The following is a 22,770-nucleotide window of genomic DNA, read 5'->3' on the forward strand; positions in this document are numbered from 1 at the left end:
TCACTTATAGAAAGATATTAGTGTCTATTAACGTTTATTATTGATAGAATATGAAATTTCACTATACTTTATAAATATTTTCTTAAATTTGTCGTTTTTTTTTTTACAATTTTCATTATTATTATTCTAAACTACTGTTTTGTGTAGACTTTTCATGGACACATTTGCCTTTACATTATTGAAAATGTTAAATTATATATATATATATATATATATATATATATATATATATATATATATATTCGAAGTTAGTAATTTGTTTCAATAATACATTTTTAACTTTTCAAACGTTGAAATACTATAATACAAAAATTTTGAAATGTTTAGATAATGATGAATAATGTGATTTTTACTTTTTAGAAAATATTACGAATATTAATTGATGAACGTTCAAGTTTATTATTGAAATGGAAATTGTATATCAATTTTGGTCACTATATATACTATGGGCATGAGAATTCCTTTTAACCATTTTGAGAGTTCTATTATTAAAACAAAGAATACAAAAAAAGAATATTTTTAATAATTTAGTGTTTTTGACAACACATCTCTTCACCAAAGTAGATAATAAAAATAAAAAAGAAAAAAGGAGACAAGAAAAATTTGATATTGAGTGAAAAGAAGAATAATATTATGTGCAATCTTTCACCCAACCCATCCATTTATCCATCAAACAACTTTTAAAGTTAAAAATTTTTCATGTGAAAACAAACAAAACTTTGTGCCTTTTTCTTCCTGTTTCTTCTTTTCTTAGTACATGTTTTTTGGGGTCCAAATATACTATTTTGAAACCAAACATTTTACCTTTTCAACAACGTTTGAATAATGGCATGTCATATTACAAGCAAAAGTTTTGTAACACTTTGGTACTACGCATGCAACTTTGTTGCCATACATTTAAAGATATAAATTATATTGGTCGAATATCATTTTATAACCTTCAAACTTTAGGGTTGTATTAACATAAAACTCTAAATTAACAATTGTATATCAATTAACATCAAAAGTTTCATTAGCCAATTAATTTTGACCCTTCATTAGTAGATTAGCTTTGGTAACCATCCACGGACTAATTCTCAACACATGTTCAGTCTTTATTCCAAACGTCGATTTTACAAAATAGATAATTAGAATAAGAGTTCGTCTAGATTGACTTAATAAAAAAAATACTTTTCAAGAAACTCATTTTTGTTTAAGTTCATTTTTGTGAAAATTGTTTAAAATACACTTTGTTTTTAGTAGCTTTCCAAATACTATAAGCGTATGGACAATTCTCAAAAAAATTCTGATTAAGAATCTAAAATGATTCATATATGAAAGTTTAATCGATACAATTATAAAAACTACATGAAATATTCTATATTTCTTAGAATGTAATGAAAGGGTATAAACTTAAAAGTATAAATCGATATTCTTTCGAAATCAATTCTTGACTAATGATTTTCTTTTTTAATTTGATGTTAGAAAAAAACAAAGATGGTATCCAATTAATGTTATTTGATTGAGCGAGGTGAGACAAACTTATATACGTGTCTTGTATCTAAAAACATTGATTGAATGTGTTTTTTTCATTATAATTTCAATTATTAGATAAAATCAAATTAGATTTCTTGAATGATTGAACCATATTTCATGTATTTATTAGGCACACATGATAAGTTTTGAAAATTTGCTTCCCAAGTTCACATGTAATAATCAAAAGTTCATGAGAGATCACTTGACATTGAAGTCTTTTATAAAATAACAAAGGCGAAAAACCCATGTTTGCATGAGTTTGATTTCACACATACATATATACTCAAATAACTTAAAAGATAATCATGGATAATTAATTAGGGTTTAAGTTAAAGCAATCGATTAATTAAGGAAAAAGACGACCCATCTTCTAACTCGTGAACAATTAGAATACCTCTCACTCACCCACCACCCTTTTCTAATCGGATAACTTATACTTTTTCTAATATCTATATATATAAATGTAGCTATGAATACTTTTTTGAGTGGTGGTTGGTCAAGAGGAAACTCTTCTCGTTCGTGGAATAATAATCTAAAAATTAAACAAGCACAAAGAGAGAGAGAGAGAAAGAGAGAGAGAGAGAGTAAATAATAATGAATTATAATGATACTGATTAATTTAGGTTGAGAGTTGAGTTACATTAGAGGTTTTAATATGATCATTATGTTGGAAAAATAGTCTCAAATAATCTGTGAAAACTAAATATTAGATAGAATACTAAAACCATGCAAACAAATGAACAACAAAAAGTTAATTAGAAATAAGGGTTCGAGAAAGCATGTAGTTTATGTCGAAATGCATTACCCTCTGAAAAGATATGTCTCCTACTTGTATCATAAAAAGCTTATGTGTCTGCACAACTAAACTATTTTACGAATTTAACTCGGGAAGGATATACATAACTAAAAAAATTCCTAAGAAAAAATTAGGAAGAGGAGATTAAATTCTTGTCACATATTTACTTGATATATAACAATTAAAATGAAAAAGAGAAAAAGTATTTAAATTGCTCAACATATATATTATTGCTTAAAAAATTAATACATCTCAATTATGGTAATTAAGAAGCATGGAGAAGGGCAACAAACACAACCCTTTTTTCTCAGCTGAATAAACACTCTTTTCTTTGTTTGAGTAATATTTCCCCATTTGCCTTCCACTTCCCTACAAAATCATCAATTGGGTTTTATTTTTTTTTATTTTTAATTTCATGAAGAGAAGAAAGAAGAGAGCAATTACCGTAGAATTAGCGAAGATTGTGATGTGATCATCAAACCTTGGATTTTCTTGGGATGTTCTCACTTTCAGATCAACAACCTAAGACAGAGAGAGATTTTTTCAATATTAATGTTCATGATAAAAAGTAAAAAAATGAAAAAGGGAAGAAGAAAAGTTAAACAGTGTGCTAACTTTTGGACTGTGAATAGGAGAAGTAGCAGTATCTTGTAAGGAATCATCATCCTCAAAAATTTTCTGAGTTCTTGTTTTCTTGAAAGTTAGGTTATTTGATTTTGGGAAATCGTCATAATTTACATTCCCAACATTGATATTATAATTAATATCATAATTGGGGTATGAAATATTATTAAGATCATCCCAATTCGAACAGCTCCCAATACTTGAACACAAAAAACTGCTCTCTCTTTCAACTAATTCAGAATTGAAATAATCCTCCAAGTAATCAGTCCAACCACTCTCTTCTTGCTCTTCGGCTCCGGCGGCGGAGGAATTTTCCGGCGGGGAATCAGGAGCTTGAGGGGTGGCGTTGTTGTTGTTGTTGTTGTTGATCTCCATGAAAAGAGAATAGTAGAGAGAGAGAGATGAGAGTTTTGAGAGAGAGGGTTTAAGAAAGGGAAGAAGTTAGATAATTTGAAATATATATGAAATTCCATTGTTGGAATAATAATTGGGGGGTGGTGAAAATTTGAGGAAAAAGGTCGTCGATGACGTTGAATCGGTGTCGTGGGCCATCTAGGAAGTTAAAACCAAACTGTTCCAACAGAAAATTAGAGAGAGAGAGAGAGACAGACAGAGGGAAAAAAAAATTATGAATTTCGTTTTATATTTCTCATCATAATTTTGTTTTTAGTTTTATGTTCCTTTCACCTACAAATAGTTCAACATCCAATTAAATTCTTTAAGTTAGAAATCTTAATTGTTAGTTTTCAATTCGTATTCTTAATACAAATTGATTAAAGTCTTAAAGACAGAAATAATGGAATATAATGAAAAGTTTTAGATAGAGAAAAGAAGAAGAAGAAGAAGAAGAAAAAGGAGGAGAGAGAAAGGAAGAGAGAACGTGGAAGAGACATAAATGATAGAGGCAAGGGGTTGACCTTTGTGGTTGTAGATGAGATATTATATTGTTTGTAACAAAACTCCGACATTATTTATTCTCTTTAAAAGAAAAATAATTAAAAGAAACTCCGACATTATTTATTATCTATAAAAATGAAGAAAAGAAGAAGAAGAAAACTCCGACATATTATTTTCATGGGACAAAATTCGATTCCACGACCGACTAGGAATCCTAGAAAATAAACTTTGACTTTCTTTGCTTTTTTCTGCCGACGACCTTGTTTGTTATGGGCTTTCAGTTTTCAGCCCACTTTAAAACCCGACAAATTTTATTGGGCCCCTTAAAATCACCCTGGGCTTTGCACGTAAACGACTTGTCGTGGTTTTGTAGAAACTCCATGGAACGACAAATCACAATAGAAAGGGATGTTAGTTCCAAATAATTGGGGTTGCCATATAGCAATTAGATTAATTTGCAAATGTAATAAAATTTGTCATAATTTGATAAACCATTAAAAGTCTATTAGGTTTAGAATTTAGTGAGATTTGAATTAGAACTTTGGAGTCTGCTTTTAGAAGTAAAAGTACACCTTTGTTCTAAGTCTAAGCTTAATGGGATGGAATCAAAAATTTTATGGTAAAAAGCTAGTGATTTTGTTTTTGTTTGTTTATTTTTTTGGGAGGAATGTTTAAACAATTTAAGGCAAAAATTTGGGTTGATTTATCTTGAAAAAGGAAGAAATTTATACGTAGAACTAGTGTTTAAAAACTCAACTTCAAGATATAAAAACTAAAATTCAAATAGATTCCAAATAAATTTGGAATGGATTCAAGCTTGTTTTCTAGATTATTTTTAAAAGAAGAAAGTAGATATTAAGGTTACAAGCTTATAATTTAGGTCCATTTGATTGAAAGTTTTTATATATATACAAACATATATAATTGGGAATCAAAGAATGCTATATGTTTAGGTAGTTGTACAATCCTAAATTTCAGACCTTGCAAAATATAATCCTCCCATCATATTCATTTGTTAGATTCCTCTTTTATTCAAATTGTAATTAACTCAATAGAAACGACAACTATAAAGTATAACTATATTAAGAACTATTGAATCACTATCTTGATTGACCTAAATCCTAAACCCTAAACTTTTAGGGTTCTTATACACATAAGTCATGAACACCCTACCTTACCCTATGTTTTTTATTAGACTCATATGTGACATATCCAAATTCTCCCTCATGGCCACGTGTTTATTTTCTTCAATAAAAGAAAATATAAGTGAACAAAAAAGAAAAAAAAAAGAATAATAATGAGAAAATACATTGTATATTATATGAGATAATAATACACAATCAGCTTGGAAATGTTATATATAGAGGCACTAAGGTATGGGCTTCCCCCTAGACTCTCTCTAATAATGAACACATTGGATTAAAACATTAAAACAAAGACACAAACAGAATTTTTTTATACTATATGAAAAACTGAAAACTCCTCAGAAGAAACCCTAAACTTACCATAAACTTTTAACTACATTAATAATGATAATGATATTGATAATAATGATAATAATGGAGAAAGTCAATACCCGAACCCCTCACTATTAAATGCTTACACCCAACTTTCAATTTCTTTCGAGGTGCGTTCTTGACTTCTTCCACTTATCTCTTTCTCCTTCTCTGCAAATTCATTTCAACGTCAACTTCAATTAATGTCACTATATATATATAAAAAAAAAAAAAAAAAAAGTACTAAATGGTTGGATTATTTGATAGAATTTAAGTGGATAAAGTTGAATTGCTCTAATAGACGTTTTTTAAATTTGAAGAGGGACTAAACTTGAAATTTAAAAGAAAAAAGAGAGAGAGAGAGAGAGAAACAAAGCATGGCGTAAGGTGAAAGAAATTGAAATGAAATGTTGAAAGAGAGAATTTTGAGGACTTACGGTTTAAGGATTGTCACATGACAAAGAGGCTTTAATTCTCTCAACCGTGCATGCAATGAGATTGTTGACCGTTGCAACTGACCCAAGAGATAATTTTGCTGTGGGAACCGAGTCAACCAATATCTGAAACGCCACCGTTAAAAGCGACCCACCGGACCCATGTTCCCCCGCGCCATTGGCCCCCCCGCTTGACGCCGTGCTTCCGTCGGGAAGTATGGCAAATCCAGATGGCAGAAGAGCTACATAATCCGGATCTCCGCCGTTTAGCACCACGTTGATTGAGACAATGTCCACCGGCGCGTATATCACGAATGAGGCTGTTTGATCTGTGCTGCTTTCTTGTAATATCAACATGTTACTTTGGCTTGAATTTGCACTCTAAATTTACAAACAAACAAAAAGTAATTAGATAACAAAAACAGTAGTTGCAATTACACTTTATCATTTAGGAAGTTTGTAAGGAAAACTTACGTTAACTCGTAGTAATGAAACACAATTGCCTGTGTCACGGCCATTGGCAATGTGAGCCATTTCTTGAACAACTCCACCATTTGAAAGAATATCCCACTGTAATATATGAAGTTTTTTAAAAAACGAAATATGAGTATATTTGATATTTTTTGATTAATTAGAATTGGATTTTTTTTAAGAGTATGACTAAATTGACTAAATTTCAGAATCCTACAGTATTGTACAGACACATTATTAAACTGATCAATTTCTCCTTCATTATAGGAAGTAAAATACAATACCTCATTACGAGAATTTTCATCTCTGAGAAAATGGAAGACTCTGTTAGGAGGAAGAGGAAGCCAAAAGGAAGTGGCTGCGCTGAGGACAATGCCGGATGGTCTGCCGGGATCGTCAACGCTCTTTCTCGTCATAACTCGAACGTCGTCAGCTCCGGTTCCCGACAGAGTCGTCCAAGTGTGTGTTGTCGACGCGCTCACTCCACCGCAAAAGCTCATCACCATTCTCTCTGCCAGCTTCAACATACTCTTTCTTCCTTCTTGATTTGTTATCACTGATATTATATATTAAATATTTTCATCATTAACAACATGCACTACTTAGCTTTCACATCAAACACAACATATTAAAGTGACAATTCATAGATTAGATAGACAATGTGTGTGATTCACAGTTTCATGCATACTAGCTATAGCTAGCTAATTTGATGATGTGTAAGAGAGAAACAATATTAAAATGATGCATGCATGATCGATCAGAAACTACCTCCAGCATCACCATTAGGAATAATACTGGTGGCCATGGCGCTGGCGAGTCGTTCACACTGACGATCCAACGTGGCAATCCAACGCTTTGCGCCGAACGCGTGGCCAGAGCTAACTAGCTGGTTGTATAAACTGTGGACACCACGATCATCCACCTCAACATGCTCAACCCATGTAACCTATACATATATATAATTATATATCATTCAAAACACACGCACCAAATTAGTGCCGAAATCTCAAAAACTTAAAATACATCTAATGATTGATTATTAGAAAACATGTAATTTGTTTTTACTACTATATAGAGTAAAACTATGTCAATTATTGATTAAAGAAACAATATTTACCTTAGAATAACCATTGGGCATTTCTTGGATTAAGCAGCCGGATGGCCTTCTTCTACATCTAAGAGCAGGAGCTGGGCGTAAATTGTCTAAGGAAACGTCAACAACAGCCCATGTTCCCTCACCATGTTGTTTACAATACCTCACGAAATAGCTCTCCCGAGTTGGAACTAGTGGAGAAGGCACTTGCAATTCGGATGTCATCTGATCAATAACAATAAAATTATATATATTATTAGAAACTATATACTGATAAATAAATAAAGTATGTATGTTTGAAATTGAGGAGGCATATTATATTAAATAAACTAAATTAATTAATTACCACTTGTAATGCTCCGTTGTAGTTTCCAGCGACGCCAGTTGATAATACTTCTAATGTCATAGCTCTTGACACAATCCCGGTGAATATTGTTGACCATTGATTCTGACAAACCCAAAAAAACAAATTAATAATCGAAACAAGCTAAGTACCGCATATTACTGTATGTGAGTATGGTTATCCACGAATTTATTATTATATCAACATTCTAACACCAGTAAAATTCAATATTAATTAAGAACAAGACTTTTTGTTTGATATAATGTTACACTATGCCAATCAAGAGAAGAAAGGGTTAAGAATGAGGTTAATTAATTACCACATCCATGAGCATCTCAACGAGGCTAATATGATTCATAATGACAACAGCAGTAGCACGAGAAGCTTCACAGCTAAACCCTGATGGCTTAGGACCAATTCCTCTTGGAAAGCTTCTAACATATTCCTCTTCATTAAGCTCATTCGTTGACCCATCAACCCCTGTCATCCACAGTGGCTCACCCATCTGAGCCATTCTGACCAGCTCCTCCATTGCTGCAACCGCTAGCTCGATGATTACCGGCTTGTCCGCCTCTGATGGCGCGCTTATGGTCCTTAGAAGGTCCGCTGCCCCGAACATGTCCCCGCCTCCCGGTCCGAGGCCCAAATCGTGGCCTCCATAGCTCCCCATTCCAATTTCTAGAGGACGTGAAGGGATTGGTGTGGAAAGAAGAGGGTAGTTTGATACTGGCTTTCCAACATATTTTGCTGCTATGGCTGAAATCCGATCGATCTGCGTGATGCGAATTATTTGATAAATTATTAAACTCTTAAATCATTGCAGTATTTGCCTTTTCTATTTTTTTTTTTTTTTTTCTTTTTCGAGTTCTTTCCTTTCCTTTGTTGAGTCTGCAGTTGTTTGTCTATTCAGTATCGAAAAGATTCAAGTTATTATTCAATAATATCATACAAAATTTACAGTTGCTAAACTCAAATTTAGCATTTGGACAAGAGAAGTGAATAAAAAAAGTTAACATCTTTTTAAACAACATTTACCCTAATATCACTTGGAAGTGTGCAGGGAAGGTATATTGTGTAAATTCCAAAGACCACAAGAGTTTTAATGTATTGATAAAAGAATTAGTTCACACTACAATATTGAAACACTTACTTAGAAAATAAAATAAAATGTTTAAAATTGTGGGTTGCACCAACATCCATCCATCTTCCTGCATTTCTTTCAATATCAAGGAATAAAAAAATATTTGAAAATAATATTTTTATTGAGAAAAAAAAAAAAGAAAAAGAAATATTTACACGTGACACAACAAACTTGAGTGTAAACATGTTGCGTAAAGATAGAAATGCAGTCATGAATCAAAACCAGAGAGAAGAATGGGTTTACCTCTTCTCTCAAGCGGGCATTTTCAAGCCTAAGATGATGTTCATCAAAAGACATCTCTCCAATGGCGGTAGGACCTCCACAATTGGGACACGTGGCATTACTTAGAGCTTCTCTATATCTCATATTATCTGCTCTTAGCTTCTCATTTTCTGTTCGGAGCTGTGTGTTTTCATGTCGCTCATGATGTGTCTGTGCATATTACATTACATTGCATTACAATATTTATTAATGATTAACAACATTAATCCTTTTCTCTCTCTCTCTCTCTCTTTTAATACAAAAAAAGAATAATAATAATTCGTGTAATACCTTCATCTGAGTTCTCTTGTTTTGGAACCAAAACTTGACTTGCAATGGCTCTAAATTCAACTCCCTACTTAGCTCCTTCCTTTGCTTGTCATCTGGGTGAGGACATTCCTTGAAAAACCTATTTTTCCCAACAAATAAATAAATAGATAAACCCACCCACCAAAATCTTCTCATTTTTTGGACAATAATAATAATAATGCCCACTATATAAATGACTTATTAAAAATGTGTTTTCATACCTATATATCCTTCAACTTTCCAACTAATTTTATAAACTCTCCATATACTAAACAGAAACAAAAAATTAGAGTTTAGAGTTTCCTTAAATATAGGATTAGTGCCAATTTGTGAGTGGTTTTGAATATTATTAAAATCAATCCAAACCATACTCACTTAAAAATATAATTTTCCTAATCATGGAAATTGATTTCCAATCATTCTCAAATATGTCGAACAAGATGAGATCGAGGAGCCTTCAACATTAAAGTTTATGTGGAGTACTTAATATAAAATGGTAAATTAGAAAGTAAAAGAGATAGTCAATAAATTACAATTAAACATAATCTCTCTGTCTATTAAAATTTAATTATTCCATAGACATTTTTTTTATCTCCGTTAGTTGGACATGATCCTTCTATTTCTCAATTACTTACTTGAATCCAATTAGTTATGTGTGTTGAGTTAAAAATGGTAAGTAAGTAAAAAGAGATGAAATTACAAATACAATACTTACGCTTCCATTTGTTGGATCTGATGCTGAGTGTGGCGGTGGTAACGCTTTTTCTTGTTGGGGCGTTGGTTATTGAGTTGGTCGTCACCGGAACCAACCTCATGATTCTCGCTACTTGATTTTGTTCCACTTTCAAACTCTTCTGTTTCTCTCATTCTTCCATATTCATTTTCTCCCATTTCTATTCCTTGTAGCTCCTGTAGAGAGCTCGATATCGATTGAACTTTTTGTATCAGTAGGTGATTTTCTCGATAAAATAATTAATATATTCCAAATTATTATTCTAAGACTTAAAAGAAAAGAAAAAAAAAAAAAGAAGAAGAAGACCATATTTATGAAATTGGGGTATTGAATTAAATACTGACCTGACCAAGAACAAGGCTGGCTGGGGACCCAAAAATTCCAACATTTCCATTTCTTCCGATCATGGACGACGCCGTGTTTCTCGCTGGAATCATCATTCCGGCTGGCATTTTCTTCTCAATTGATATTTTTTTTAAAGGAATACAATCCTTCTTCTTCTTCTTCTTCTTTTTTTTTTTCCTAGAGAAAATACTTCATTTTTTATGATGTGGAGGGAAAAAAATTATTAAAATAAAAAAGGGTTTACTTCTTTCAACTTTTTGGAGATTCTCTCACAAGTAAAGTGAACTTTTTTGTTCTTTGACAGATATAATTCACTTTTTGGATCTTCTAAACTGCTTTTTTCTTTCTTCCCTCCTATCTGCTTGAAAAAGATGATTAAAGAGAATTCTAAAACAAAAAGGAGATCAAATCTAACTATATACTTCACAAAAAAACACACAATAATACTCAAAATTACCAACAAATGTTAATTATTCATGAAACAAGACCGCCCCCCTCCCCCTCCCCCACAAAAAAAAAAAAAAGAAGAAGAAGAAGAAATCTAGATCAAAGACACAAATTAAAGTTGTGAAGAACAAAGAAGAAGAAGAAGAAGAAGGAAGGATTTATTTGTGTTTGTATGTTTTGTGAGAGTGGAAGTGTTGAATAACATTAAGTTGAGAGGAAAAGAGAGAATTGGGAGAAAAAGTGGGTGTGTGTGGAGAGGAAAAGAGTAATTGCAGAGGGTAGTGAGAAGGTGGGATTGCATTTAATGGTGGCTGAAAATGGCGTAATTGCTATACACACACACATACATACATACACACCAAGAGAAAATAATTTTTATTTATTAATTTGAAAAAGAAAAAAAGAAAGAAAGAAAGAAAGAAAAAATGTTTAGTTGTTGTTGGTGTTTAATTGTGCCCTAGGTGTAGGAGAACTTTAGTGCAATGAATGACGGCTACCAAACAACGCTCTATTTTGTATTATTTTTCTCTTTCTTTTCTCCTTTTTATATTTCATTCTTTCCATTCTTTTTAACATTCCAATTTCTACCCATTTTTTCTCCTTTTTATTTTTTATTTTTTATTTTTTTAAAAAAAATCTCCCATAAACCACCTCCTACCTTTTCCAACTAAACCCTTCCCAACCATATTATATATATACATATACATCTTCTTCATAGTCTTTTTTTTTTAATGTTACACTATTTACTATACTTTCACTTTCAAATTTATGTCAATTTTCAACTTTCTAACTTTGTATTTAGGATTAGTAGAATGTTTTCGGATATAATAGAGTGAATCAATTTATTTATAAATATAACAAAAAAAATTTACTATTTATAAGTATATATATATATATAGATAGATAGATAGTGTGAGTGACATTTTTCTATATTTGTAAATATTTTTTAACTGTTTATTTTGTCATTCAAAAAAATTGTCTAAAATTATATCTTAAAAGGGTGCAACACGAGGAATTTCCACTTGGTCACCTAATTTGGTATTGCTCTCATCCAAACATGTTTTAACGGTGGAGTTTTGATGGGATCTGGTGTATTAGTGTGGGTAAGATAGTAGTCAATTACCTAAAATTATAAGTTTAGTTATTTTGAAAAAAAATTACAATATACACTAGTAGATGCATCAAGATATCTCAACGAAGTTGATACCTTCCTATTATCTCCATTATCTCTCCTATCCCATAAGTTTGAAAATATAGATTAGCTGCATTGACTTTAAGTTTTATGTTTATCTGTTTTCTTAACTTATAAAATTCTTCAATAAATTTTAAAAATTTTAATTTTTCTTTTTTGTCTAATAAGTCATAATTCATACATTCCAATTTTTTAAAATTGAATTTTCGTATTAGTTATAAATTTAAATTTTATGTTGAATAAAACATTGAGTTCCAATTTTGTGTTCAAAAGATATGAATTTTCAAAATAAGGTACAAAATGTAAAGTTTAAGTAATTTATAATTTCAAATTATAATTGTATCTTAGAAGTTGTCTACTACATTACTTTTTTTTTTTTAATTTCATTTAAGACATACTACATACGTTTGGTTAGCTATAAAAACAAATAGATAATTAAATAAGAAATGTGAATCGATGCGAATAACGAAATAATAAATCTTTTTAATTATTGATAAACCAAACCGTGAGTTGATTTTTTTTACTCACCCAACCCAACTCTCTCAAATTATTTAAATTGTCATAACATTTTCTAAAGGTTGATAGAACGACGTTAAATTAAAAAAGAAAAATTCTTGAAACATATATATATATATATATATATATATAAATGAACTTTCTCTCGTAATATTGATAGTGTAAAAATAGTACATGGCTTAACTAAATAATAATAAGAAAAAAGTAGTGCATGAGTTTATTATTATTATTATTAATAAATGATGAAAGACTTGTTTATATTTGAATTATTGTAAAGTAAAAATAAATGTTAATTATATAATTGTTTACAATGTTTATCATAAATCCTTTTTAGGAAAAGAACAAATTAAAGGAAAAATAGTCACTCACATACACATATAAGGAAGTTTAATTGACATTCCATTTATTGCATAAGATACCATAAATTTTGTAATCAAGCGTTTTCTTTCATATGTTTTTATTTATTTTTTGGATTGCATATGCTTTTAATCTTTTTTATTAAATTTAACTTTGATCATTTAAATTTTTAATGAATTGTACAATTTTTTTTCTTTTTAATTTTCTCAGTGTTAGTGTCATAATAATAATAATAATAATAATAATAATAATAATAATAATTTATTTTTTTCAGGTGGTATGTTATATGGTAGAGTTTTGCAGGTCATTTTATTCTTCAATAACTACAAAAGGTAATTAATCTTTATAAATCATTTTGCAATAAATGAAGGAAGCACTGCCAATCTTTAATAAAGTTTTTTTTTTTTTTTTTGGGTATGAAACTGATGGAGATTTAATATCATCATTATCAAACTATATTAAATAGAAAGGGAGAAATGATGAGTAGAGAAAATTAGAATATTAATGTCCCTCACCTGAGTTGTTGCCTTTGATGTTTAAGGTTAAAGATTCTTCAAGTTCAACAATTTTATTAATTTATATATATCATTAAAGCAAAAGCATGCAGGCCAATCGGATTTTTATATATCGCATCTCCTTCAAGCTTTTGGCTCAATATCATCAATAATATAGTATTGTATTATCGACAGAAAAAACTAATGACCTTTATGACTTCTTAATGAAGTCGATTAGATTATAACTTTGAAGTATTTGTATTTTCTTAATCTAATAGATGAATGAGATAATGTATATTGTAATGCAAACGAGAATTTAAAATAGAGTGTAAAAATTTTCGAGACGATCCACAGTCGATGCATCAATGAATTCTTAAAAGAGGTAGTTTGTCATTTTCTAATTTAAGAGATCAAAATGATAATTACTACATTCTATATGTTAATGATATATATACAATGAATAATAACGTAATTTCTACGAGATATGCTCTAAACGTTAATAATATCTTGATTAATGATATAAACATAGCTACAACGGTTAAAGTATTTACTATATTTCTATAAAAATCGAGGGTAAAAAACCATCACCTTTCCTTTCAAAATTTAGATATTACACTAAATTTATTCATATCTATCAATTTAAATTTTTTTTATTTGATTAAACTAATATTTATTTGTTTAGGTTTTGATAGATTATAATTCTTTTTTCAAAATAGCAAGATTTTCTCGTGTTCCAAATAATGAATATATATTTTTTGTGTATGTATATGCATAATGAAGTTTTCTAATTGTAAACATGATTTTATCAAGAATTTCATATTGAAAAAATAAAAAATATCTACCATTCTAATAAGATAGATGAGAAGTATACTTTTCTCATTTTCAATTGATTTTGGGATGGAATTTCATGTTATCAAATAGCTTTCGTCGTTTGTATTTATTTTTATATTTAATGGTCTAAAAGACTAATATCCATTAATTTTGTTGTCGTAGTTCTAATCACTTTATATTCTTATTTCTTTAATCTAATTAAATACATTGTTTTGGTTAGTACATTAAATGTGAAATGGATAGTTTTTCTAAATAAGTGTTGTTATTAAAGAATATTTCTAAATTAATGATCACCTCCTTAACTACTCATACAAATGATTATGGAAAATATAAAAGAAAAGGGTAAACACGTGACCAAATTAAAAAATATAACAAAAATTAAGATGTTATGAATTTGATCAAAGTGAACCACGTACATGTTTCAAAGATGATGAATGAAAGGATAATAAGGATCAATAGATTATAATTGGTACACTTGAACATTTGAACTAGGCTCATCGATGGGTTTAGTATAGGTCTAGGGCACTTGAACCCCCCTCAACTTTATGTTATATATATATATATATATATATATATATATATATATATATATATATATATATATATATATATATATAATACAAGTACCAAAAGTTAGTTTAGTAATAAATTTGTGTCATAACTTTTTCTCGACCTAAGTTCAAGCTCAAGTTTTTACATTTTTTTTCATACTATTTTATTGAACCCATAAAACTTTATTCAACAAAATTTCTGGATCCACTGTTGATTAGGCTAACAAATTCATTGCATATCTCCTCATTATACATAACAAACTTATAGAATCCCTAGAAAATGAAGCACAATGTGGAAAGCTAGAGAGAAAACATCCATTACAACATAAATCATTTCTGCATATATTTTTTAAATTACGTTTTTGGTGTGGTAGAGAAGTGGGAAGCACAAAAAACAAGTACATCCCAGAATTCACCTAATCGCTGGATATTTATGTTACTGGAAGTAAGTTTAGTGTTATACCTAGATTGTTGTCACTCTTCATTTGGCTTCTTCACTCATTTATATAGAATGTATATATCCTTTGTTCTTTTTATTAATAATTATCGAGCAAATGTTTTATTTACGTACAAAAAAAAGGATCTATGGTGTCATAATTACTTTTAAAAAAAAAGGCTTAAATTTTGACACCAAAAACCTATTGTTGTTGATATATTTTCCAAAAGTTGGGTGTAGAGACTTCATCTTCAAAGATTCAACCAAACATAACACAAATGATATTGTTTTTTATAATATTTTTTCTTACAAAACTCTACAATGTTCATAACAAACAACTAAAGCAATCGATTTTTGAAAAAGTACTTTAAACAGTCAAAATAAGACGAATGACATTCTCCTACTTTATCAAATGAAAATTCTATAATAGACAGAAATTCAACTATAGAGTGTTAAAGATTGTAATGGCTAATGTTAGCTCCTAATATACATATTTGGTCATAGAAGAAATTGACCTAATTTTTCTTTATGGACAAAACAAATGAAGAAGGAGGGGGGGAAGGAAATTAAAAGTGACAATAAATGCTATAAGTATTACTCGATTAAATATCTCTATAGGACCATGCAAGTTGACTTGAGATTGGTTTTCTAAATATAAAAAGAAAAAGAAAAGAAGAAGGGGTATGGAAATTAAGAAGACTTTACACTATTCACGAGGATAAGGCAATTTTTGAGTTTTTGTGATTTGACAAATGGAAGAGAACACACCCTTCAATCACGCGACCTTATTCCAACATTAAATTTCCCCTCGCTGTTAAAATCTCTTTAATTAATTATAAATACTTTCATCATCAAAATTCTTTAATATATACATATGTATGTATGTGTATATGATATGATATGATATAAGCCTTTCTATTCTCTTTCTTTTTATTTATTTTTGTCCTCTACCTAACTGCCCATTTAATACTTCCTATGATATTTTTGTTCAACCATTCACACTTTGGAGTAGACTTGTAAAAATGTACGTTTAAAAGTGTATAGTTTTATACACTAAGTTAGTTATTGATATTAATGTTATTTTTATTTGGTTGTGTATATTATAAGAGTCCGAACCTTTTTTTAGATCCTATGTTAGATTTATTTGTATTTTAACACATTTATAAAATAAAATTTTTCAATATGTGTACACAAAAGAGAAAAAGATGGAAAAAAAAATAAAAAAAAAGAAGACACCATACGATTGATGAAATCGATGGACTAAATACTTTATTAATATATTCATGTCCTATTTTTTTAATTTAGAAGTTTCAAATTTGTTTTTCTTATGGTCTCTTTATTAGTATTTTCCACAATTTTGGAGATTTTTTCCTCTTAATTATTAAAGTTGGTTTGGAGTAAATATAATTATCGTTTAATAGTGTACTCTAATTTTCTCAATAGGTTCAAGTTTGAATCCTTGTTATTATAATTTCTTTAAATTATTTTCTTTTTTTTTTCTACTGAAAAATAATTATGTGAACTATCATTATACATTTAGTTATAATGTAGTGAATTAAAACATATTGAACAAGAGACATTATTTTTAGGATTAAATTACAAGGTTCTTCTATATATATATATATATATATAAACTTAACTTCTTCCAAGTCAAGGGATTGAAATACAAGTTTGGTTAAATTTTTATTACTCCTCAATTCAATTTTATATATAATGGATCAATTATTATTTTTTTCTAAAAAAACTATATATATATATTAAAAATGTGATATAAAATTAAAAGCTTCAACAATCTTAAATCATAAAATTAAAAGTAAAAATATAAATTTCTATATGAATTGCTCAAAACCAACCTCGTAAACTTAGTGAATTTATCAAAGAAAAGTGTTAAATATATATAGTACTTATATAGTGAATTACTTAATTAAGCGACCAAGTTTAATTTAAGTTTGGGGTTAGATTAATTTAATTGAATAATAATCTAACTTAGGATATGGACCGAGAAAGGAGCCGACACGACAAAAATGAATTGCAAAAAAGAAAAGGAAAATAAAATGAATGTTGGGAAATTGACCTCGTCATCGAAAAAGGGCAAAATGGCCCGAAAACTTGACACGTGGAACAAGATGTGGGCCGAGGATGACGTAAGCTGATTTGTCGTCACCTTATTGTTTGGAGTTTGCATGGAACAAAATAATACAAAACTAGTAAGACTATAGTTTTTAATTTTGAAGAATATGGTGGTATTTGGCAAAAATTCTTAAGAAATATTGATGTATGTGTTGATAATTTGATTTATTTTTAAAATTAAGTAATATAGAGGAGTGTGAAGGGGTTACTTTGTTTACGGAGTCAAATGCAGAAAATTGGGTCAACGTTGGGTTGTTTGTGTGTTAGCCATGTTTGCTTGTTTTTTCCACTTTGTCCACCGCGTTTCATTTGACCTCTTCCTCCGTTACTTTTATTGACTTGTCAAAAAACTAAATTGAGGGTTCTTTCTTTATTGTTTTTATCTTAATGACTCATTCTGCTTTCATTTTCAAGTGACACGAATAGTGAATTTGTTAAAGGAAGAAGAAAATCTGCACATACTGAAGAATGTGAAAGCTATCAAATTTGAGAGTGTGATTCATGTTTATCAATATGAGATTATAATGATGTATTTACAAAGGAGTTTGATAACCTAACTAACTGAATCTCATGTAGGATTGTTGGACTCGAATGTGTGTTTAGTAGAGAATTGGGTTTCTCTCGACCTCCAGAGTAGGATCGACTTCAACATTTGAAACCAAGGTCGAGTGAATTAGGTTGGGCCCAAGAAACCAATTCCTCTCCCTTATTCCATCCAGACTTTATCTTGATTTCAATTTTGCTTTCTTTTGTATTTATTATTTGGATTTATCCTAATTTTGGTCCGAAATCATGCCGGCTAAGTGAAATATGTTTTGGACTAATTGTTAGACATAATATTGAAATTTTATAGACATAGACAAATCGAAAATTCTAATAGGATTCTTGATAAATTTTGAAGAAAGTTTATTAAGTTTAAAAAAGTTTGAATATTTTGTTTTCCAAAATTCTAAAAGTATTGTATTGTGTTTTGTAAGTTTCTCTCTTAACTAATTTCGTCATTCAACTTTGAAACACGAGATACCATTTTTGGACAGTAGAGTTTACATTGAGAAAAAGAAATCCTGAACATTAGAAAATCAAATCTTAAGCTCATTGGCCTTATTCTCAATCAAAACTCCAAAGGGTTCCTTTGAACCATTACTACTCATACAATGAAAGACTAGTGAAATGCTAACGAGGCAAATGCTGAATGATCCATATTCCATAGCCAGAGTTGCACCCGTGCCTAAAGAAACCAACATCCTCAGTTAATACTAACCTGAATCAGCTGCGGAAAAGGTAATACAGGCACTCCTTTGGCGATTTCAAATGGCTGTTCAAGCCCTCTTTTTCCTGCCATTTGATGGTCGGGTCGTGCCAGTGATTGCAGCCTTGCTCGAGCACGGCACGAGCCCACGTAGCATGGCCAAAACTCCCAAACCCATGAAGGGATAGTACATTGCCAAGAGAGTAGTAGATGCTCGGTTCGACCCAACCATTTCACCCAATACAGCAGACTTGAAATTACACAGCCAAAAAATGTAATGTCAGAAGAAACAGAGTATTAAGTAATACTTCTGTAAAAGAAATGCAACAGAAACCATTGGATCTCCCATGTATAGTTAACCAATGAAGCAGAAGAAATCCTTAGCAACATGTATTCAAGCCTAATATCAAAGTTTTTAAAATATCTAAGTATACTCAAAAGATGTTCAAACACTATCCGAAATGCACTACTAATCAAAGTGTCTGATTGTCTAATAGTTGAAAACCTTAGTTTATTGACAAGAAATCAGTTTCTGGTCTATTTTAGAACCATCCTTATGAGAAACATTATCATACAAACTGACTTAAATCACTAACTATAACTGTCATCAACATCTATCACGAAGAATCGAGAAATGAATTGAAAAGTTTAATTAAAATGCTGAAAGACAACAAGGGAATTGGCCTAGGGAACAAAGATTATTCTTTCTTAAGAAAAGAGAAAAGGTCAAATTATTTCCTCTTCGAATTGTAAGGCTAGAAAATGGTCTCGCTATTAAGTTCATTAATTTATCATCTGTGCCACTAAATTCTTAAACCAGTCTAAAGTACTACTCAGATTAAAACATGTATCTATTTGTTACATCGTGACCAAAAATTTAAGTTGATGATTAAAGATAAATTTAGTATTATATCATCTAATACTCTCCTCACTTTGTACCTTTGAAATATGTAAAAGACTCAACAAGTGAAATCAATATATATGGAGGGGAAACAACATTATATGAGTTTAAACAGAAGACGTACATCATCCGATTGACCAGTTCAAGGTGAATGTAAATTACTGTTAAACACAAAATTCAGATGTCTATAATAATCGTCCTAAAGCACATAAACTAAATAGAAAGCAGTCTTAAAACCTCAGGGACTCGAAATATCATTTATAAACTATGACACAGAGCTGTTTCAAATCACTACATAACTACCTCCACAACTTCTATCAAGTGACTATATCCAGAATCCAACTCCACCAAACTACATACTACAAAGAAATGCCATTCTTTGTACCAATTACATAACTTAAAACACAAGAGCAGGGTCGTATGTAATTAACAGAAACACGATATTCAGGAAAAAAAACAAATTGACCCAATGAAACAATAGATGAACCAAATATATAAGAGGAGGAATAGAAATTACCATAGACGTCACAACAGAAACGCCATAGATCAAGCAAGTGGTTTTGTACCATGGTTTGGAAGCCAAGAAGGCGTAGAGATTGAGAAGCATAAGCGGCCATTGAAAGAAAAGCTCGAGCCAAACAAGGCCAACAAGGAAGGGAGGGGATTCGGCCATTATATAGTCCCCATATTGGCGGACGTAGGAGGCTTTAAGATCGATGAGGAAATCAGGGAAAAGGGTTTGAGGGAAAATAAGCTGGAAATCGATTGGAGGAGAAATGATTGCGAGTATGAGGAAGATGAGGAACAGTAGGGCGTCGATGAGCTTGAGAAAAGCACCCATTTTTCTTCTCACAATATCTGCGAGAAGAGTGATTAATTGATTATTTGTTGAATGAGTCGATGGGGGATTTTGATTCTTGAATTAATTTCCAAAGCTGTTCATATAGCTGACTTTTTTAATTCGAACAATTGGCTATTTGCCAACCAGTCTTTAGTAAAATATTGGAAATTATGGATTGTTGGTAGGATTAACTTTTGTTTAATTACATCCATCTTGACTTTGATGGGGAGATTCAACCTTCCATTTTTCATGGGTCAAATCGCATAAACAATAATACTATTCACATAAACACTCATTTTAGTTTCATTATTATTTGTTATCTATCTCTTTTGTATTTTATGTGAATTAGGTCTCTCATTTCAATTTTTTATATATCATCAAATCTTTAATTTTGTGTATATGTTTTCTTTGACAAATTCTACATCCTTCAAATCAAATGAAGTTAAAATTGTAAACTTTCGTTTTCTATATATTCAAAAAATTAAAAATATGGAAGCTCCTAATCTATTAACGTAACATTAGAAGAAATTTTGTTTCCTTAGTTCAACAATATCTGAAGTGAAAGATTTGAATCTCGAATATAATAGAAAGTATATATTTTATACATTTTGGTTGAGCCATGCTCTTAGCGGTGAAGAAAACCATAAATTTGTTCTAATGATAATATTTACCTCACGTTATTGAAACATGTCCATAACACATAACGATTCACGTGATAATCAAGTTGTTTTAGTACATAGAGAAAAATGTCTTAAAAATTATAATTAATATATCATAAAGTTTCTTTTTACCACATTTTAATATGAATAATCATAACTTTGTAAGGTCGGACGGATTGTCTCGTAATATTAATTAAGGTGCGTGTAAACTGGCCTAAACAGTTATAAATATAAGACATGTCCACGCTATGAATTTGTAATTGTCCGTTTGACTTTATCTCTTCGATTCATATTTATGGTTATGATTTAGATTATACTAATTCAACGAAGACCTAGATCCATACGTAGTTTTGATTGAGGACACAATAATAATTAAAAGAAAAATTATAAAGAGAAAATGAAAGTTATAAAATTTATCCCCTCATGAGCTGTTTTTATATAGTAAATAATTTTGGTTTTATTATATAGTCTTGAATGTAGATTTAACAATAATTGTACCCAATCTTCATCAGATCCAAATTATATTGATTTTATGTGTTTTAAGACTTCACATTTAAAAAAAAAAAAAAAAAAGACACGTGATCCACGTGGTGCCATGAGTAAAATATAAATAATATTTTCAACAATATATTTTAGATCAAATTTTAGGAACATAATTAAAAGCTAACCTAAATTTTAGAAGTTATTTTATACAAAGTAATGAAAGATTGGATTGTTATGAGACAATACTAATAATACTAATAATAATAATACTAATTAAGGTTTATTATATATTTTAGTTTTTTAAATTATAGAAAAACTTTCCTAAATATAACATACTATTAAAATATTTACGATACGTGTAACAAAACCAATAAAGTTAGTCATTTTTTAAATGTTCAAAGTTTGTCCTTCCATCTCTCTGTCACTTTTTTATTGTCTTCCTTATTTACTCTTCTTCTTTTAGGTGGATTTCTTCCATTTTTCTTTTTTTACATCGTTTAGATTTGGATAACTAAATCTGATTTATCGTTTTTCTAATTTTTTTTAGCTGCATGCATGTCTTTCTTCTTCTTTTTTTTTTTTTCATTCACTGCGTCATCATCTTTCTTCTTTTGTTTTTTTACGTTGTTTAGATTAGATAACCAAATCTAAAAAATGAATATAAAGAATCTCGAAAAAAAATCGTTTAGCTATTTAGATTAGGGTAACTAGATTTGATCCAAATGTATAACGAAATCTAAACGATTGTATAGCCAAATCGTTTTTCAAGGGGTAGCCAAATCTAAACGATTTAAGGGGTAGCCAAATCTAAACGATCGTGTAACCAAATTAAACGATAGAATTGAAAAAACAAATCTAAACGATAGAATTGAAAAAACAAATCTAAACGATCGTGTACCAAACACGCATTACCAAATATATTACGGACATTGTTGACAGGACATTTTTTGTATTTTATACGATGGGCCTCTTGACTTTTTCCGTAATTGGTCGTGTAAATACTTTGTCACTTTTTTATATTTTTGAAAAGATTCCTATAAAATATTAACATATCTAAAATCTAAACAAAAGTTTTTTGAAAACTAGTTACCATACGAAACTTAATCTCGTGAGTTTCACATGAATAACCATCTCTCATAAACCTTATCAAATTGTTGAACAAAAACTTTTAGGAGGATGAAAAATTAAATAGAGGCTAAACGGATGTTAAAACTAATAAAAGCTT

At 29.8% G+C, this 22,770-nt stretch overlaps 3 protein-coding genes across 5 annotated transcripts; all 3 read right to left on the bottom strand.

Moving 5' to 3' along the window:
- Positions 1-2,449: 2,449 nt before the first annotated feature.
- Positions 2,450-3,678, bottom strand: LOC103495585 (vascular-related unknown protein 1-like). The gene is made up of 3 exons (XM_008457200.3): positions 2,927-3,678; positions 2,756-2,833; positions 2,450-2,680 (listed from the first exon to the last, which is right to left on the bottom strand). Exons 1-3 carry the CDS (start codon positions 3,308-3,310, stop codon positions 2,564-2,566), a joined length of 579 nt encoding a protein of 192 aa, XP_008455422.1. The 5' UTR covers positions 3,311-3,678; the 3' UTR covers positions 2,450-2,563.
- A 1,449-nt stretch (positions 3,679-5,127) lies between these two features.
- Positions 5,128-11,204, bottom strand: LOC103495586 (homeobox-leucine zipper protein HDG2). 3 transcript variants are annotated; one of them, XM_051084904.1, is made up of 12 exons: positions 10,458-11,204; positions 10,096-10,289; positions 9,363-9,480; positions 9,054-9,242; positions 7,989-8,441; positions 7,673-7,774; positions 7,351-7,551; positions 7,002-7,179; positions 6,518-6,771; positions 6,237-6,332; positions 5,766-6,143; positions 5,128-5,499 (listed from the first exon to the last, which is right to left on the bottom strand). In XM_051084904.1, the coding sequence occupies exons 1-11, from the start codon at positions 10,563-10,565 to the stop codon at positions 5,769-5,771; spliced, it is 2,268 nt and encodes a 755-aa protein (XP_050940861.1). In that variant the 5' UTR covers positions 10,566-11,204; the 3' UTR covers positions 5,128-5,499; positions 5,766-5,768. The 3 variants fall into 3 exon arrangements, with proteins under 3 accessions (XP_050940861.1, XP_050940853.1, XP_008455423.1); XM_051084896.1 differs by having other exon boundaries at positions 6,518-6,774; XM_008457201.3 differs by having other exon boundaries at positions 6,518-6,789; positions 10,458-11,199.
- A 7,234-nt stretch (positions 11,205-18,438) lies between these two features.
- Positions 18,439-20,562, bottom strand: LOC103495696 (uncharacterized). The gene is made up of 2 exons (XM_008457323.3): positions 20,080-20,562; positions 18,439-18,911 (listed from the first exon to the last, which is right to left on the bottom strand). Exons 1-2 carry the CDS (start codon positions 20,401-20,403, stop codon positions 18,732-18,734), a joined length of 504 nt encoding a protein of 167 aa, XP_008455545.3. The 5' UTR covers positions 20,404-20,562; the 3' UTR covers positions 18,439-18,731.
- Positions 20,563-22,770: the final 2,208 nt, after the last annotated feature.

Source organism: Cucumis melo, chromosome 1 (genome assembly GCF_025177605.1).
Source record: "Cucumis melo cultivar AY chromosome 1, USDA_Cmelo_AY_1.0, whole genome shotgun sequence".
NCBI lineage: Eukaryota > Viridiplantae > Streptophyta > Magnoliopsida > Cucurbitales > Cucurbitaceae > Cucumis > Cucumis melo.

Bases quoted from the DNA above. Each gene is read 5' to 3' on its own strand.
- LOC103495696 (XM_008457323.3), bottom strand. From the start codon at position 20,403: ATGGGTGCTTTTCTCAAGCTCATCGACGCCCTACTGTTCCTCATCTTC. The intron at 18,912-20,079 runs GTAATTTCTATT...TGTAATTTCAAG, and splicing joins TTTCTGTTGTGACGTCTATG to TCTGCTGTATTGGGTGAAAT.
- LOC103495585 (XM_008457200.3), bottom strand. From the start codon at position 3,310: ATGGAGATCAACAACAACAACAACAACAACGCCACCCCTCAAGCTCCT. The intron at 2,834-2,926 runs GTTAGCACACTG...TCTCTGTCTTAG, and splicing joins CTCCTATTCACAGTCCAAAA to GTTGTTGATCTGAAAGTGAG. The intron at 2,681-2,755 runs GTAATTGCTCTC...ATGATTTTGTAG, and splicing joins CAATCTTCGCTAATTCTACG to GGAAGTGGAAGGCAAATGGG.
- LOC103495586 (XM_008457201.3), bottom strand. From the start codon at position 10,565: ATGCCAGCCGGAATGATGATTCCAGCGAGAAACACGGCGTCGTCCATG. The intron at 7,775-7,988 runs GTAATTAATTAA...TGGGTTTGTCAG, and splicing joins TTGAGATGCTCATGGATGTG to AATCAATGGTCAACAATATT. The intron at 7,552-7,672 runs GTAATTAATTAA...GTTATTGATCAG, and splicing joins ACAACGGAGCATTACAAGTG to ATGACATCCGAATTGCAAGT.